The 17,965-nt window shown below is 46.3% G+C and overlaps 3 protein-coding genes across 13 annotated transcripts in view; all 3 read right to left on the bottom strand.

Annotated features, from left to right (window-relative positions):
* Positions 1–2,461, bottom strand: part of CABIN1 (calcineurin binding protein 1) — a 94,232-nt gene extending 91,771 nt beyond the window's left edge. For all 5 annotated transcript variants that reach the window (XM_004934335.5, XM_015275465.4, XM_004934336.5 and 2 more), the window contains exons 1-5: positions 2,311–2,461; positions 1,417–1,480; positions 898–960; positions 359–451; positions 111–224 (exon numbers count right to left, since the gene is read on the bottom strand). In XM_004934335.5, the coding sequence (XP_004934392.2) occupies positions 111–224; positions 359–451; positions 898–906 (216 nt within the window). In that variant the 5' untranslated portion in view covers positions 907–960; positions 1,417–1,480; positions 2,311–2,461. The remainder of the gene's footprint in view (positions 1–110; positions 225–358; positions 452–897; positions 961–1,416; positions 1,481–2,310) is intronic.
* A 919-nt stretch (positions 2,462–3,380) lies between these two features.
* Positions 3,381–5,808, bottom strand: DDTL (D-dopachrome tautomerase-like). 5 transcript variants are annotated; one of them, XR_006931537.1, is made up of 4 exons: positions 5,652–5,800; positions 5,405–5,580; positions 5,163–5,281; positions 4,688–4,828 (listed from the first exon to the last, which is right to left on the bottom strand). XR_006931537.1 is itself a non-coding variant. In XM_015275320.4 (3 exons), exons 1-3 carry the CDS (start codon positions 5,757–5,759, stop codon positions 5,084–5,086), a joined length of 321 nt encoding a protein of 106 aa, XP_015130806.1. In that variant the 5' UTR covers positions 5,760–5,800; the 3' UTR covers positions 3,381–5,083.
* Positions 5,809–7,009: 1,201 nt separating this feature from the next.
* Positions 7,010–17,900, bottom strand: GSTT1 (glutathione S-transferase theta 1). 3 transcript variants are annotated; one of them, NM_001396289.1, is made up of 7 exons: positions 17,755–17,900; positions 17,615–17,671; positions 16,715–16,765; positions 13,093–13,180; positions 12,070–12,220; positions 9,724–9,900; positions 7,010–9,329 (listed from the first exon to the last, which is right to left on the bottom strand). In NM_001396289.1, exons 1-7 carry the CDS (start codon positions 17,864–17,866, stop codon positions 9,129–9,131), a joined length of 837 nt encoding a protein of 278 aa, NP_001383218.1. In that variant the 5' UTR covers positions 17,867–17,900; the 3' UTR covers positions 7,010–9,128. The 3 variants fall into 3 exon arrangements, with proteins under 3 accessions (NP_001383218.1, NP_990696.1, NP_001383217.1); NM_205365.2 differs by lacking the exon at positions 16,715–16,765; NM_001396288.1 differs by lacking the exons at positions 16,715–16,765; positions 17,615–17,671.
* Between the last annotated feature and the right edge of the window lie 65 nt (positions 17,901–17,965).

Here is a 17,965-nt window from a genome sequence, read left to right as displayed (position 1 = left end):
ACAACTTGCCAACTGATAACACCGACATTTTGAATTAGCCAATAAGACACAAAGTAATACAAATGTAATGAAAACAGTTTCTGGAGTTTCACTCCCTAAGGAGCACTGACCTCTCGCAGAAGACGAATCTCGAGCAGCTCATGATAAGCTTTGGCAGACTCTTCAAAGCGGTCATGCTTCTGCAGGTCCAAAGCTTTGTGGTACAAAGCAAAAGCTTCTGCTTCCTGTAGTTTAAAGATTCAAAAGATAAGACAGTAGGACAACTTTTTAAAAAATATACAGACAACCAATCTCTGTAAGAAAAGAGGACAAAATTCCCATCAATCACATTTATTAAGAAAATTCTGGATTTACTTACTTGTGCTTCCTTTGTCTGTGTCTTATGACTTTTGAAGGTACCTTCATAGTCATCCTCAATTGTGGAGCTCGCGTTCAGTGCAGCGATTCGAATCTAGAATGGTAGTTGAGATGCCACAAGAACTGTTACATTTATACATTTCAGTTTATCTTGCAAACTGGATTTTTTTAATTTTTTCTTTAACTTTACTTGATAAATATGTACTGCACATTCCCATATTGCAAGTTCCTACTTAATCTTAGAAGAGCTGTGGAGAATTTAGGCATTATTAAGTGCTAATAAAAATACGGCACAGCAATTTTCCCCCCAAGTCAGCTAATACAACAGCGAGGACTCCAAGCATCTTGCAAGCAATAGTTGCTCTAGAATGTGCATGTGCAATATGGTCAGTTTTCTCAAAATTGTAAGTCTATCAATAGCTGCTCCAGTATCACTTCAAAGCCAACATTCTGATAGTGCCAATTTATCCTTAGTCCTAGGAAGAGGTGAAATTTTCAATTCTATTCTACCAAAACATCTCAAACACTGTAAATCCTTACCATGTTCATAAATATTCACTGTCCTTCTCCAGAGTTAGGAAAGAGGGCTAAATGCAAACAGGTCTGGAAAGCAAATAGGATTAGAACATTTATTCTGACCAAAAGGAAAGCATTCAGAAAAAAAAAATTCAGACTTTAAACAAATACCAATAAATTGTCTTACATCATCATTACTGCCAAGAGACAAATTAGCCTACCACAGAGGAATGATATTAGAGTGAATACTTACTACCAGATAAATTAGACTGACAACTTTGCAGCAATTAAGCATTTTTCTCTTTAAGTCACTCACTGAACATTATTAAAAAAAATCAGATGTCTTTCAAGACAGGGAGCCCTTGTTTATTTTGCATATGGAGACAACATATGCACAGAAATATCATGATATTTTTTTCTAAAATATCAAAAGCCAGAGGTACTAGCAGAAAGTGCAGATGCTTATGGCATCTAAATAAACAAAGCTATACGACCCCAACTCAATTAGATATTTAAAATGAGTGTTTTTAAAGTTCAACTTACAAACATGCCTATCTCCATAAATGTGCTCAAGGCTTTTGCTGAATCTGCATGGTCTCCTTCAAGGCTGTACAGGAAGTCAAGAGGAGAGAGACTGTTAGCAGCAGTTCACTTCCGTGGCTGCAGTGCCAAAGAGACTGCAAGCATAGAAAAGGCAGGGGAAATTTTAGTTCTGTTCTTTACTCAAGCACAACTCATGGAACAGATATGGATAGATGGATATAAGTTCATGTTGTAATATCTTGGAATTAAATTTGTAATTGTACAAAATACCAGCATAAAACAGCAACGTCAGTTAGGTGTAGTTATTACAGGTGAGCACATCATCAATAGGTAAAAACACCCATTAAAGCCTCTTGACTTTAAAATCATATCTCCCTTTTCCCTTAGTAGGCTAAAACGTAGCCTTCAAACGTGAGATGGCAGCCCCTGTGCCGATTATCTGTGACATCTATTGTGATTCTCTACTTCAAAACCAGAAACAAAGGGTGTGGTTTGGGCTTCTCTGGCTTTTTTTTCTCCTTGTTGCCATACTTGGAATCATACGCTGCAAGCATATACTTATTCTTTCTTTCTTTTTTTTTTTTTTTTAAGAAACACTTGGGGTTTGGTGCTTGCTGCTGCTATTGTTTTAAATATCATTTTCACCGCATTTCAGCGAAATTTTTTTACCGAAAAGCGGTAACTTTCCGCAAAAAGGAGCGGGGACACCCCCTAGCTGCTTGCCAGGTTGCCGGGAGGTGGCCGGGGCCGGACGGGAGCCCGGGTCTGCCTGACAGCGGCCTCAGAGAAGGGCGGGACAGGCCGCGCCGCGCCAGCCTCACACCGCCCTCACGGCGGACTGGGCAGGGCCAAACGGCGGCCCCTCCGCGGGGCTGCAGCGGGCAAAACACTCACCTGGCGGGGCCGCCACCGGGCTGCCGGCACAGCAGGGCACAGCACAAGACTCCCGGAGAAGCGGGCTCCCTCAGGCGACAAGCGGTTCCCCGGAGACGCGGCCCCACCGGCGGTCTCCACGGCAACCTCCCTCAGGGCCCCGGAGCCCGTCGTCAATAAGGCAGCTGCTCATTGGCTGGACAGGTTTTCCTCAGAAAACCAATGGGAGAGCGGGGCGGAACGGGGCGGGGTTGAGGTGCTTCAGGGCGGGAAAGTGCTGCCGCGTCGTGAGGTGCGCTACCTGCAGGGCACAGCTAGAACCAGTACAGGGACTCGGAAATTAGTCCAAAACGCAAGTGGGATGTTGGTATTCCACGCAGATCCTAACACTATAAAGAATAATTCTCCTAGTCTTGAACGCGTGAACTTTGTGGGTGAAAATGGTCGCTCGTAGCTAAGAACAGAGCTGCCATCCACACAGGCTGCTGCACCACAGCATTGTGCCTGCACAGTAATTCCCAAAGGGATTGTGGTTTTGTAATCGTTTTCTGACAGCAGCGCCCTTCAGTTTGCTCGGGGTTTCACCAGTCCTCAGCCTTGTGTAAATACACAGAGAGGTGGTGCTCACTTCAAAGCTAGGCAGTGGTTACACAGGCCTCCTATTCAGGTCATTACCTTTGAGTATGTAAACACACCGACACAGTGCCCTCAAACAAACCAGTAGGGGGCAGATCCCATCCCATGAAAGCAGAACCATCTGCATACAGAATTCAGGCAAAGGGGACTTTATATCGTTATGTTTGGGCGGTAGGTTAAGAGTAGTGCCTCTGTTTGACTCCAACTACCAAACATAAGCAAGAAAAATGTGAGAAAATGTTATCAGGCAGGCTGTCTGCCTTCTTCCCTACAACAAAATACATTGCAGTTGCATGTATATCTCATGCTCAGTTCACCTGCTTATTTTCTAGTTTCAAAAACACTCAGTTGGAGATCTGAGAAAAGGCAGAGACCTGAGCAGACAGCACCTCTGTCTCCAAGCACTGAGCTAAGAAAAAAAAGCCACGTTACAAGCCAATAAACTGACGCTCATGAAGAGGTTTTGATACATTTTATTAATCAGACAGCGTGGCTCCCCGAGGGGGGATTTTGCAAACACAGAAGATACTTAGGCTGCATAAGGAATAACCAAATTCAAGTGATCATTAGAAAGGATATTTTCAACTACTTGAGAGCTCAAGACATAAACAAACAAATCTATCAGGATTATGAAGGAACGGAGACTCTTCAGCCTTGTGTTTCGTGGATCTCTACCTCTCAAGGACATGCAATTAGGTCCTCTGTGCCTGGCACCTGACAAAGTCCCAAAGTGAAGGGGAAGCCAGTGCATGTTCTCATTTTCAGTGGAAGGCTGAGATAACATTACTGTGTTTTTGTTTTCATAAAATACCATGTACATTCCAGTTATAAAGTGATGGAGCATACCGGTCCTAAAATCCAAGACAGTTCGGAGTGAAGTGCAACAGCAACAGAAGTTTTAAGGTTCTGAGTGCAATAGGCAGAATGCTGCCTGTGTGCTAACTCATTTGTGGACAACTACAGCAGCCCTTCTGCATAGGGCAGGGAGCTGAAAAATCAGCCACAGGGCACAGTGAGATGTCTGTCCCTTCCCAAAACTCCCTGTAAGAGTGAGGATATGAAAACTGTTTTGAACACCAGCGTAAGCAGCAGGGATTAAAGGCAGAACCTTCACAACATTTTCCTGTGCACAGTGCAGATCTTCACGAGCAGCTCCGTCCTCTACACACAGCCACAGACATCCAGCCACAAAGATTCTGTGGGCAAACAAAGCTTTGTGGGAGCAGCCACCTGCAGCTGGCAATGGTAGACCACAGAGCACGAAAATCAGACATGAGCCTTAAACAATGAAATAAATGCATAAGCTTGTCTCTAACAATCCCCCCTCTTTCCAGGAAGGGCTTTTGGGGAGCCTGAAAACAGAATAACTTGAAGGAATACTTCCAGTTCTCCTCAGACAGCCTAGGAGCCACCTCTTGCCACAGAGAAACAGAAAGGAGGATTCTTCTGCACTACAAAGCATCAGGTAATCTGGATAAACTGGAGAACCTCTGCGGTTCTCAGTAAAGCCAAATACGTTCTGGACTTCTGCAAGAGAGCTCTGTCTCAGCCTGTTAAGTATGGCCATCTCCAGATCGCTAATGGCTTAGGCACCTGCACAGCCTCTGTACTACAAGGAAGGCTTGAGACAAGGACTTTGAATTACTCTGATGATAACAGTACAGCTGAATGCCCCACTCTTTATATGCACAGTGTCCAAAGGCAGAAGAGAATCACACGGGTGAAGGTGCAGAACTATTAGAACTGATCTAAGAGGAAACAAGGTAGATGGAGCAGGTCATCTCCGGGTTGTCTTCATCGCTGCTTTGTTCCAAACGGCCGCTTGAGGGGTCACAGGAAAGTCATGACTGTTCTGTTCTTGCCAATCTGCCATGGCTCCAGCGGGTAAAAGCGAATGGCAATCCTTATTGGGTGTAAGAGCAACAACGTGGTGGACAGAAAAATATTATTTTTGAATGAATTATAATTCCTTCCCAGTGTGCAACTAACTAGAAAATCTTCCCTAAGCTCTGGCTGGCTCACAGTGTGGCGTTAACTGAACAGAAGCAGACAAGCTGCATGTGAGCAGGGTACAAACAGGTGGCACAAACCCCAGAGCAGAATGAACTTCAGCACAGATCTCAGCAGTACCCAGGTATCTCATCACCTCGCTGGGTCCTTATCCTGACAGCAGCCCAGGGCAGGGAATGTCACTGCTAGCAGAGACAGGGACGGGGGGCAGAGGGAACACGGCTTACCTTCAGGAAGGCCCATTTGCACTGGGTTTGCAGCGGTTATCCCAACTGCAGCCGCTCACATTCAGAGCAGCGATCCCCACGCTGCTCGGTGAGCGGCCCAACCGTGTTTCCAGCCGGACCTAAACCAGAGCCGCCCTGCACTCAGCCCCCGGGAGCACCTCACGTCGGCAGCCCGGCTTTGGCCACGCGGCGCCCACCCCGCCCCCCAGCGGCTGCCCGCAGCCGAACCGGGCCGCACTCACCGCTCGGGGCCGAGACCCAGCTCCGTCGTCAGGAAGTCGAAGAAGCGGGCGCTGTGCCCCTGGTTCTGCTGCGCCGAGCCCACCACGCCGATGGAGGAGACGAGCAGCTGGGCGCAGGGCTCGGCCGAGCCCGCCAGCACCATGGGCATCCCGCTGCGTACCGTCACGTTCACCCGCTGCCGGCACACGCGCGGTCACGTCACGGTGTCCCTGCCGCCCCCCCCGCCGCCCCCGGCCCCGCGCTCACCTCGGCGGGTTTGCCCAGAATGGTGGCGGTGGCTTCGCACAGCTTCAGGGGCAGCCCCGGCGGCAGCCGCTCGGCCGGCAGGTTGGTCTCCAGCTCCACGAACGGCATGGCCGCTTCCTGCGCTCCGCTCTGCCCCGCTGCCCGGCGCCTCCCTCTCGCTCCGCCCGGCCCCGCTCCGGCCCTCCTCTCCTCCGGCCCTCTTCTCCTCCTGCCCTCCTCTCCTGCTGCCCCTCGGGCTCAGCGCGGGCCGCGAGAGGGCACCGGGATGTTCTATTTCAACCCCGGCGCATCAGCTGCATGTGCGGCTTTTGGGGCAGGAAGGGTCTACCATGGGAAGGGAGATGATGTTCTAGAACAGTTGGCACCGCAAGAAAGTAAAAGGCAAGCAGGGAGGCTTATTGTTTTGTCCCATATGAATGATTCCTGCCCTGGCTTCTGCAGTTACGTTTGGGTGCCAAAGGTAGCGGGAGTGCCGCCAGGCACTGGCTCGCAGCTGCGGTCTCCTCTGTGGATTAGGTTTCTCCGAAGCTGAGCTACTGTGTGGGGAGCACCACATGTGGTGATTTACAGCGAAAGGCCTTAGGAACCAGCCAGATGAATAAGTCGTCTTGCTTAAGGTATAGCACTGTTGTGAAGACTGGCCCCGTATAACATGATTTCCTTGTTTTCCACAGTTATCCACAGACTTAATGAAAATGGATGGAGCTGCTGGCTTTGCTGGGGGAGTTGTTTGGCCTTCGCTGTTGCCAGGGAGGACAATACTGGCAGGAGGAGCAGCACATGTAAGCTGGCCAGCAGTCAGGCTGCAGATTTCTAGGAGAGTGATTGTGAAGTGAGACAGATCTGGCAGGGGACGGCTGTTTGCTGAGCAGTGCATAAGCATGGCCTATGTGGTTTTTTGCTGCACAGTATTTACTTTTCTATAATAATTGTGTTTTCTGCGAGGAGTGGGGAAATCTTATGGCTGCGTGGCAGGGATACAGCAGGGAAGATTTTAGGACTTGCCCACTGAGAAGCACAGCAGACTGTATTGAGCTCTCTCCATCAGTGAACGATAATGGAGTTTGTTTCTGAAACAAAGGCACTGAGGGGATTCAGCCACCCTGCAAACCCTGGCCACAGGTCCACTGCCTGACTGCAGAAAACCACTGATCCAGCATAAGGTGCCCTTCGGGATCCATTTTTCAATTTCTCATTCCTTTTTAATGTATAAAAAATCTCTTCCAATAAATTCCAAGGCCAAAATAAAACCCTACCACCTAAAAATACATGACAAGAGACCAACATGTCAGAAGGCCTTCCAAGACAAAACAAGCAAAAAGAGATTTAAGTATCAAAAGTCAGCTATTACAACAGGATGAGGGTCTGTCACAAACATTTTAATGATACGTTTTGTCCTTTGCTCCTGGGGGTTGACCACAAATGGCAAACTGTCCATGGCCTCAGGGCACAACCCAGAATCCCAGAGTTTTTATTACACTAAAGGCATTTGTTTTTTATTGTTTCTGTCTTGGAGCTGGCAACTCAAATGCTTGCAGGGGGATGAGCCGAGAGATGACAGCACAGCAGCAAAGCAGTCTCCATTTTGCTGAGCCTTTGGAAAATCCTGGTATTTTTTCCCATTTGTAGGCATGTGTGTGTGTCATCAGCCACTTAGCAGTTCCACTCTCAAAGTTCTCAAATGGTCAACCACTTCCCATTTAAAATTTATCTCAAGTGTAGACAATAGTCCTGAATAAAACTTGAGCAAAAAAATCTTTGGGGGATAAGAGAAGAAAGGAAAGGTGGGAATAAACATGTGCCCATTTCTAATGTTTTCAGTTCATAAAAAGAAAGAGCCTTCAGTCAGGTCTCTTATCCCTACAGAGAACATAAAAAATGAAATTTTCTGTTACTGAAAGCTCAAGTATATAATGAGATTTTCTTTCCAGATGGGGAATTTAAAGATCTCCCCAGACTCTGGACTAAATCCATATACCTAGCAGTAAAATTTCAGAAAAAAACCCACCCAAATATATCGGGTTGTATAGTACTTAACAGCAGAAATGTGAGTAGCCAAGACATGTTAGTACTGTAAAGAGAATGAGCTGTTCAGTTACTGAGAGACACAATTCCCAAATTATTTACTAGGCAAGGATTTCAGGGTAAGGTTCAAGAGCAACAGCGAGATGTGACTGGAAGTATGCAGACATACATATTCCAACAGTTTTTGCATCCTTTGCTGTTTTCAACTGAAAAAAAAAAAAACAAAAACCAAACTAGAAATGCTTATTTTGCTTCATTATTATATTATTATTTTGTGCTGCAGTACAAAATGGTTTCCCACTTGAGCTACAACTAATCAGAAACAACACAACCAAGAAAGAGAGCCTTGAAGCTCCAAAACAACTCTGCCCTTTTATTGTGATGCGTATGTTGCTCAATGTCACAAAATCTCCCTTATTACTTCAGCTTGCACAGGGAGACTTGGTGAACTTCCATCCAAAACAATCTCCAAAGAGCGTGTCTAGATTTATTCCTCCTTTCCATTTTCTAGGAGGAATGTGGATTGCTATTGCACTATTACCACAGAAAAGAACTATTTGATTGCAGTCGTATTCTCTTTAAAGAAGTCACTGTGAATGCATTTGTTCAGAGTATTCCATGTATAATATCAACAGAGGATATTCAAGTAGGCAATTATGTGAAGGCTGTGGCCACCCTCAGCTGTTTGAAGTTGCTCGGTCTTTATTACACAGATCTCCCAAGAACTGCCCCACCACACGTGTACTGACAGACCACATGCCTAAGAAACCCAGCTCTGAAAAGTGGAGAGCAGTGGTTAAAGAATTGCAATGATTTACAATCATAGATGAATGTAAAGAAACTTCTCACAGGATCTTAAAGGCAAACAGAAGTATGGAATGTAGATGGGTGGCCAAGCAATGTGCTCCAGCAACGAGAAAATTAAATTAAAAAAAAAATAAAATAAAAAGTCTTCTTTTTACTTTAGTGACTACTGTAGCTTTGTTCCATACTCACTGATGCAGAGACGCATGCTGGGGAAGTGAGGATCAGGTATGCTTTGCTGTGCTTGCCACTTAAGAAGGAGCTACAAATGTTACAAACACATGAAAACAATGATCCTCATCCTAGATAGATCTCTGATGTTCCAGTTTGCAGGCTGGCTCCAATTTTTCAGGAAATACTATTCATGTTTCCAACATTTCTGAGCGACACTAAAATATAACCCAGATGCATGTGTTAAGGGACCCATAGGGCCTCTCCCGTTCATACAAATCTAATGTTTCAGGTCTTAAAACTTCCCCAGCTCCCACCCCCCAAAGATGCAGGGAAGGCTTAGTGAAGCTGGGGAGGACACCTTGCAAGACTATGTAAGAAATGCAGTGTTTTTTTTTTCCAGTTAGGTGTAGAGCTGGAGATCACAGAAGTAAAAAAATAATAATAAGGGCAGGAAAAAAAATAATATAGGTTAATTCATTTCAACATCTTCATCAACACAGGTGCCAGGTGCTCTTTCAGCTGTGGATCAATCTGAATGTTGCTCAGTTCTTTGATATTCAGGATCATCTCATGGGCTTGGAAGAAAAGCTCCTTCCCCACAGCTTCCTCCACCCGCCTGCGCCACTCCATCAACCTGGGCCTGTCTTCAAAGATGTCACAACCAACTCCAACAGGCTGCAGAAAGCCAGAGAGCAACAAACAGTGAGGCGCTGAGCAACCCACTCTGCCAAGACAACGGGCAGCAAAAATGTAACTGCAGGTACAGGTAGGAGAAAGAAAGGGAGGGAGCTCATAAAGTTTCATACGTTATCTCTATCTCTAGAGGTCAAAAATAAGATCGGGATGACACAGGAAGATGTTCTATTAGGGAACAAAAACAAAGGAGACCTGTTGCAGCCAGTTTCTTCTTTTAAAAAAAAACCTGATTTTCTGAACCCACTGCTGCCTTCTCTTCATTGTCTTAGTTGTGCTGAGATATGCCCTTACTCCTAATGAAGTGTTACCATATGCTGCATCCCTCCCTGCCCAGCAGCATGTTTTCCCTTTGTTACTATAGCCCAGCACTCACTTGCATCAGCTCCACAATGGCCACAAGATCTGCCAAGGAAATCTCGCTCCCGATGATAAAAGCCTTGTCCTGCAGAAATCTCTCCTCAAATTGCTTCAGGGAAGTGGACAGCCCCTCCATAACCTCCTGCAGCTTCTCTGATGGCTGTGGTTGCCCTGTGAAGAGGGGAATCAGCACCTGAGGAGAGAATGGGCGTAGAGCACGGTCAGCTGTTTGCTCATGGATCTAGTGGTAGTCATTAAGTTGTACCTCATGAACTACTTATGACTGCCAGTGATCCTGCAGCAAAGCTTCAAGAGAGGATGCCGTTACAGCTTCACAGCCTGCTGCAGTTTCAAAGAGCACATGAGCTAAAGGGGCTGATCCACAGTAACAGTAACCTCCAGCTAACAAGCAGTGAGGCACAGAAAGAAACCAAAGCTTCAGCAGCATTTTGTGCCTGGCATTAGGTCTTCCCAAACTATCTCAGTGGGCTACAAAAGAAAAATGGGCAACAGCTCCTGGGAAGACAAATCTGTAGTCACCACTGCTAGGTTCCCTGGTTCAACAGCCTCCAAGGCCAGGAGGCCTGCACACATCCATGTGTGGGCTAACTGGCTGCTGGAGGTGGGCACCTGCAGTCCCTTTGGGTGATGGCAGCAGGTCATGGTGGTGGCTGTGGTAGGGAGTGTAGCTGGCAGAGGAGCAGCTGCCAGGAGGGCAGAGTGGGTAAGTGCCATTTTTACACCACTCTTTCTGAGGCATCCCAAGAATCATTCCTTATACCACTAGAAATGTTTCCAGCCAGAGCAATCATAAATACAGTCTTTGTCTCCAAAGACTTGCTGGCACAGGGGGTAGTGGACTTTCAGTGAGATTTGTCAACATTCACAGAGGTGTATACACCATCAGAGCCACCAGTATTTCTCTACTATACCATATCTATGTCATATATCTATGACAGCTAGAGAAAATTTATTTTCAGGAAAATATATATATATATATATATATATATATAAATTTCCACAGGGGAAGTAGATAGACTTTCTACTTACTGCTAGTATATTCAACAAATTCATGTTGTGATTGCCTAATCCAAGCCACTTTTTTTTTTTTGCCAAGTACATTTAGAGTCTATTTCATGAGAAAATTCATGGCCAGTTCTCTTCCTAAATGTTTCCAATTAAGAATGATGGGATTTCTGGGTATAGCCATTATGAAATGGTATCTCCTTTTCTGTATCTCAGGGCAGTTTATCTTCTCACAAAACTAGCAAATGTGCTTTCTATTACACAGTGGCTTTATAAGTTTCCAAACTTTCAACTATCCTAATGACCTTTGTGTATCTGAGTTATCTAACTGGCAGCAACAGGATGGATTTCTTTCTCTTGGAGCACTGCAGTAACAGTCTCCAGAGACTTGAAGAAACAGATGTATGTAGGAATCTGACTCATATTTGTGCTGCTCCTCTGGACTCTCTTGCCAAAAAATCAAATGTTAATAAATAAAAATTCTAAATGAGTCCTGATATGTTTTGTTAGGCATAAACATGGGTGGACTTTGCACAGGAAGAGTGAAGTTCTTATCTTCTTACTGGAAACCCTTATTTCATCTAAAATCCTCTGTTACAATCATGCTTGCAGAGCTGTATTTGCACCTGAGCTTCTCTAAGGATAGCTGCATTAGCTTTCTGATGAGTTGGCTGGAACTGGTTGTCCAGCAGAATCATCTGATACTAAATGATTTTCTGCTTCAGAGTGATTCCATTAATTTTACCTAAATGTAAATTGACTTCACCACACTGAATAAAGAAAAACTGCCATTCTCCCTGTACTTCTATTCTACCTATCCCTGAGCTCATTTCAGAGGAGTATGTAAGCATTCTGGAAGCAGAAATCTCCTTCTGGATTTCCACCCTGATGGGACTACAGAGACCTGATGCGTGAAGAACGCAAGCCTTTCAGTTTCCAGCAACAAAGCACACACTTGCCAAAGAAGCAAAACGTCTATGTGCATACTCTGCACAGCTGTGCAGGGAGGGGGAGCCCTTGGAGGCAATACTCAATCTGTTATATATTTGTTCACACGTCCAGGCAATAGAAGTCCGTGGGGCTTTGAGACTTTCTGTATCAGAACTACTTTAAGGAAACAAACAAGCAAACAAAAACCCAAGAAAACAAAACAAAAACCACCACAAAATGGCCAAAGCTGCTTTTGCCACATCCTGTTGTTGAGCAAATAGCTCTCTGAGAGCTTCTCTCAGCTAGGAATGGCCTAGATTTGTTACTTCATTGTGACAAACTCTTTCTGTTCAGTATTCACCCAGGAAAGCATCATTTTACTCTCATCTTAATATCGTCTCCTTACCTTGATCCACATGGTCTTAGGAGCATTAGCCCGGATGTTAGCATGATGCCACGAGAGGTATTCATCTACCTGGGCCCGTTTTTTTATGTCTGATGGGTACCAGTGGTCAGGAGTGTTGTACTTTCGACTCAGATACAGCAGAATGGCAGTGCTGCTCAGACATTAACGAGACAAAAAGAAGGTCAGGGAATGCTGCAGAATGCTTTCACGTCAGATCAGAGTTTTATCTGTCCAGGTGTTAATTTGGCCTTTATAACTAAGTCAGACACATAAAAGTAGCTCTGTAGTTTTCCTAGTGTTTTAAACACTTTAAACAATTCCCAGATATGTTTATAACCCTATTTTGAGGTAAGTGCATTCAGGTGAAGATCAGTTAAGCCAGAAGATTTGTTTACATTGTGAAAGATAATGCAAACAGAAAATGGAGATGAGATTATAGTGTTACAAATAACAAAGATAGAGAAGGTATATAAGGTTATAAGGCATGAAGCTTTGTGGAGTTTTTTCAGTCTCTGCAGTGCTGTTTGGAGGGCAAGACATTTGAAATACAAAAATATCATCACAATAATATTTTCATTAAGTCAGGATATATATTTAAGTTGACAATATGTCAACCCCTTCAGATTGAGAAATAAAGTACATGGTGGAGGAAGCAAGCACTTGTGACATCAACTGAGGCAGAAAATGCTTACTTCTCCATAAACAGACCTAATGGCCAGCTGAACGTCCATAATTACAGCAGTTCCTGTCAAAGGAACATCTTTCTAGTGACTTCAAGTTGTTTATCTCCAAGTATGGCTCATGTCCACCTGAAATAATGCGGATCTTTAACTGCTTATCATAGATGTGCACATTAATATCTAACTTTTCAAGAACAAAGGAACTGAAATGACAAAGTAGATCACTAATCTTTCCTATTCATAAATGCTCATCGCCAGTTCTGAGTCATTCAGAGGGAATGACACCTCCTAAACACTATTCATATTACTGGTATCCAAGGAACTCCAAGGACTGAGTTCTTACCATTCTGCTAGGGTGAAGTCTCCGTCCTTCAGTACTGGTACTTTCTTCAAGAGGCTGATTTTGCCATCCCCTTCACTATTTGATGGCCCTAAGAACATGAATGGACAAGTCAGAGGTTAGAAGAGGATCAACCAATGAATCGTAAACACCTGTAACAAACTCGAAAACCTGTGAACTCTGCTGTTTCTTTTCCTATGTCATATTTTGAAATTGAAATGGAAGAGTCAATGTAAAAGCCATCTATAGCCTGCAGTCTGCTCCAGCATGTCACGCAGCAAGGAGCAGTTCATTTCTACACAGGAATTCAGTTGTTTGATTGGTACCAACAATACTTGCAAAACTTTCTGAAAAATCATTCCCAATGAGGCATTTAGAAAACATATTGGTATATGGATATTGGAACTGAAAACACTAACTTGACTTGAAAACTTGTCCTATGGTTTCAGAAATGGGGGGAAAATGACTTAGGATGAAGACGAGCACAAAGTGTGGTGTGGAAAGGCTGAGTTTGCATGCAGAGCACCCCAATGAGGGGAAACAGATGCCACTCCTCCTCCTTTTTCCAACATACAACACCAAAACAAAGTCATTTTCCTCCAGTTCATTAACATGGCTGACACTAATTGGGATGGAGTCATGATGGAAAGCAATTTAAAAGCTTTGTGCCCACAGAGATCACTGCAGTGGCTAATTAATCAAAGACAACCCGGGTGGCTTATAAGACTCATGGAGCAGAATCTTCCCCTTGTTTGTCTCCAAAGAGCAGAGGATATCAATCACTCCCAAAGAAAGCAAATGCTGTCAGCAGAGCTGATCCCTCAGCAGACATGCAGCAGAGGGTAATTCCAGAGTTCTTGCTGGAATGGGAAAAACATGAGTATCAGCAATATAACAGTGAACTTGCAAAGTAACTCATTGTACCACCATGGCCATCCACCAGGATCAGAGAAGCTCTGACACCTCTATTCTGCATTACTCCCAGCTAGAAGCCAGCAAGCAAACCTCCTCTGTCAGGAAAACACAAGGGGAAGAAGCCATCCCATAAAAGAGTCCGAGCTCCACCGTCACTTGGAGTTTGAAGGCATTCATATCTAATCAAGTTTTCAGTTTCTCACTGAAGGCACTGAACTTGTGAGTCAGCAGTTAATGCCAGGGGATTGCGTAAAACACCAGGAACTGGTACAGAAGAAAAGATGGAAGGGCTTTGTTTACTTTGTTTGTCTTAAATGCTTTCTATAAGGAGACATGCCAGGGTGCAAATCCTGTTCAAATTAAACCAGTATGACCAGCAGGAGTTTTCATACAAAAATCCCCTTTATCTAAAAAGAAAAAAAAAAGTGCTGTTAACTAACAGGGTTCTACATCCCCACCAACTATTTGCTGCCATGCAGAAGGAGGTGGCACTGTCTGCTCTAATGGACAGTGTGAAGTAGTCTCCAAGCAATAAGAAAGTCTTTGCTCTACTAAGATTATTTACAGCTGGCTGTGGGAGAAAGCAAGGCTCCTGCACTGCAAATTACAGAACACAGCAAAGCCTCTGACTGCTTTCCCAGCATTGACTTCACATGACACAAACCAAAGAGAGCAAACATTACTGCCCTATTCTCACTGCTAGCTGACTAGCCCCTGCCTCGCTTCTTTTTAGGGAAGGGCTTTTAAATTCCAGTACAAGTAGCTTCACTGGAGAGCAAGGCTCACATCCATCTGCTGCCTGAAGGGATTCAAACCCACTTCTGTGGGCAATGTCCCTAGCTGCCTGCAGTGACGATGCCCTCAAGTTTAGCTGGGTGAGAAGTTCCACGTGCAGAGCAGAGGCAGGCAGCAGTGTACGAAAGGTCGGAATTAAAGGGTTTTTTTAAGAATTAGAGCCTGACCACGTGAGGTATCAAGCCCATTAATTGAGGAACTTGAACGTTCATAAACGCTCCTAGAAAATCAAGGCAGCTGGCAAAGCACAAGGGACCTTCTGTCTATGATTTGTATCAGAAAAAATCTTCATGGAAAATTGTGTACATCTCTTGTCATCCAAGGAGCTGCTCAGGAAGGTGCTTGAGCCTGGGCATTTAGAGGGGCTTCGATAGCTAGTGGTCACCACACCCAGCCTGGGCAAGGCGTGTAGAGCTCAGGCGGTCCTTAGAAAAAACACAGCACAAAATTGCAAGTCAGTAGCTTTGACAAATAACGAGCAATCAGTTCTTGGACCCAGCTGGTTGGCTGTTACAATCTACTGTTTGTTTATTATCCAGGGTAGCAAGCAATTGAGAAACAGTGATATGAGAAGTAAGCAGTGGGTCACGGCAGCCTGAATCAGATTTCAGCCTGTTTTCACACTGTATCAGTCCTAACTAACGCAGCATTACAGCACGTTTGACAGTAGGTCAGCATTTGTTACAGAGATTGCACCTGCAGCACAGAGATAGCATCTAATTTGCTTTGGTTCATACAGACAAAAAAGACCTGAGCAGAAACTCGGCCACTGAGCTGCAAACTGATAAAAGCTTTGGTATGAACGCTCATTCCAGTTTGCTCCAGTGGGACTGGTTTATTGCATTAAGAGGTCAGTATTTGTAGTTTAGCAGAGTTTAATACTGTGCCTTTCCCAGCAAGCAGAGCTCATGTCTTTGTTTATGTGGCCCATCTTCATTGATCCTGTGACACTCCCCTGACCTACAGTTGTTTAACATCAGTTGCATCTGGTGTAATTAGTTAGTAATAGTAATTAGTATACTCACAGGGGTATATATGTGTATACATAGATAGATATGCATGTATTTATGTGTGTGTATATATATATACACACACTGTGTTGTTGAGCTTTGAGGAATAGCTTAAATTAGAATATACGCTGTCAAGAGGAAAGATAGGCTGCACACAGGAGGAATATGTCGTGTAGGGAAGATCTGCTGGTGGTGACAAGAGAAGTAGGCAAAATTCTACAAAAGAAATGGGAAAAAAAAATTCAATTGCCAATCTCATCCCTGCCTAATAACCTCTCCAGCCAAAGGTCTCCAAGTATTATGCTTTAGGCAGCAAAAATAACAAAGGATTTACTTGGAAAATACAATATGCAAACGTTCAACAGTCTTCTTATACAGCTGGACAAGTCTGAACAGCTGAATGTTTCCAAGTACACCATTCGCAGAGCAGTCGCTGTCACTGTGACTAATTTGCTAGAAATGGCTGGAGGAACATTCCTTGGGGATCCACAAAAATAGCCACAGCATGGCTATGAGACAGCTCTGGGAGCTCCATGGCCCAGCCATTGTGCTCAGGAGGGCCTGCAGGGTGTGTGTTTAAAGCCACACAGCACCTGATGAGCTCACCCTTCCCTGTCCTCAGGCCAAGCAGAGCTTGCAGGCTGGCAGCAGGTTCAGCTGTGGTGTGTGGCCTTGCCACCCGTTTTATGGCTCCCAGGCAGGATGGGACGCTGTACTGCAAGGGTACAACTCCAGAAAAGTCTCCTCCAAGCTCTGCATCCCTGCACGCCCCTGTGAGTAGGTGATCTCCCACCTGCACTAACTCCTGCATTTTGTCAGCTTCCAGATGGCTGCATCTAAAGATGCGTGGTCAGTAGTTGGAGGGAGGTAATCCTGTCCCTCTGCTCTGCGCTGTGAGACCTCACCTGGAGTGCTGCATCCAGATGTGGGGTCCTCAGCACAGGAGAGACATGGACCTGTAGGGGTGCAGCCGCAGGGGGCCACAAAAATGATAGATGGAACACCTCCCTGTGAGGACAGGCTGAGAGAACCAGGGCTGTGCAGCCTGGAGAGGAGAAGGCTCTAGGGACAGAGGAAAGCAGCTGTCCAGTATCTAAAGGGGCTGTAAGAAATAAGGGACAGACCCTTTAGCAAGGGCTGTGTGATAGGACAAGGGGAAATTGCTTCAGGCTAAAAAAAGGGAGATTTAGATTGGATATAAGGAAGAAGTGTGAGGCAGTGCACAGGGTGCCCAGAGAGGTGGTGGTGCCCCATCCCTGCAGACAGCCACGGTCAGGGGATGGGGCTGTGAGCACTGCTGGAGCTGTGGGTGTCCCTGTGCTCTGCAGGCAGTGCGAACAGACGGCCTTCGGAGGTCCCTTCCGACTCCAACCATTCTATGTTTTCACGTGCTTCCTCCTGTTGATGTTGAGCACGAATGCTGCCTCACTCCCCTTACAGGGAGAGGACCCTTTCATCTCCATCCGTCTGGAACAGACCACGGTGTCGGCTCACGGCGATTCCATCACGGTGCAATCCGCAGTACGCGGTGCTCCCGGACGGAGCAGTGAGAGGAGGCAGAGCAGCGCTGCCGAGCCTCCTCCATCCCACAGCGGCCACAGGAACGCACCTGCGGCCACGCACAGCCCGACGGACACCCGAAACCACGGCTGGAGCAGCCGCAGGGCTGCCGGCCCCTGGCCCCGCCGGCCCAGGGTGCCCCGGAGCGCGGTCCTCCTCCCGGGGGTCGCGTTACCGCCCGTTCCCGCCCGCCAGGAATCGCGGCAGGCCGCGGGGGCGGCCCTCACACCGCCCCGGGAGCTCACCTGTGCGGGGCCGCTCCGCGCCGCTCGCCGCCGCCGGCTTCTTCCCCAGCACCGAGTCTGCCGAGAGCCGAGAGAGGAGCGCTGAGCGCGGGGCTCCGAACCCCCCGGCCCCGCCGCCCAGCCCAGCCCGTCCTCCTCACCTTTGAAGAGCTCCACGTGCTTGAACTCGAACGGGATGTTGTTGGTCCGGGCGAAGATGTAGATGGAGCGGCAGGGCTGCGAGAGCAGATCCAGGTACAGCTCCAGCCCCATGCTGCCGCCGCCCGGCTCCGCGGGGACGCTCTGCAGACGGAGCCGCCCCGCGCGGGCAGGCGGGGGCTGAGCTGTGCCGGCCGTGCCCTCCCCCGGGCG

Source organism: Gallus gallus, chromosome 15, assembly GCF_016699485.2.
Source record: "Gallus gallus isolate bGalGal1 chromosome 15, bGalGal1.mat.broiler.GRCg7b, whole genome shotgun sequence".
Taxonomy (NCBI): domain Eukaryota; kingdom Metazoa; phylum Chordata; class Aves; order Galliformes; family Phasianidae; genus Gallus; species Gallus gallus.
Note: the sequence above shows the minus strand (reverse complement) of the source record. Positions and strands in the feature narration are given on the sequence as shown.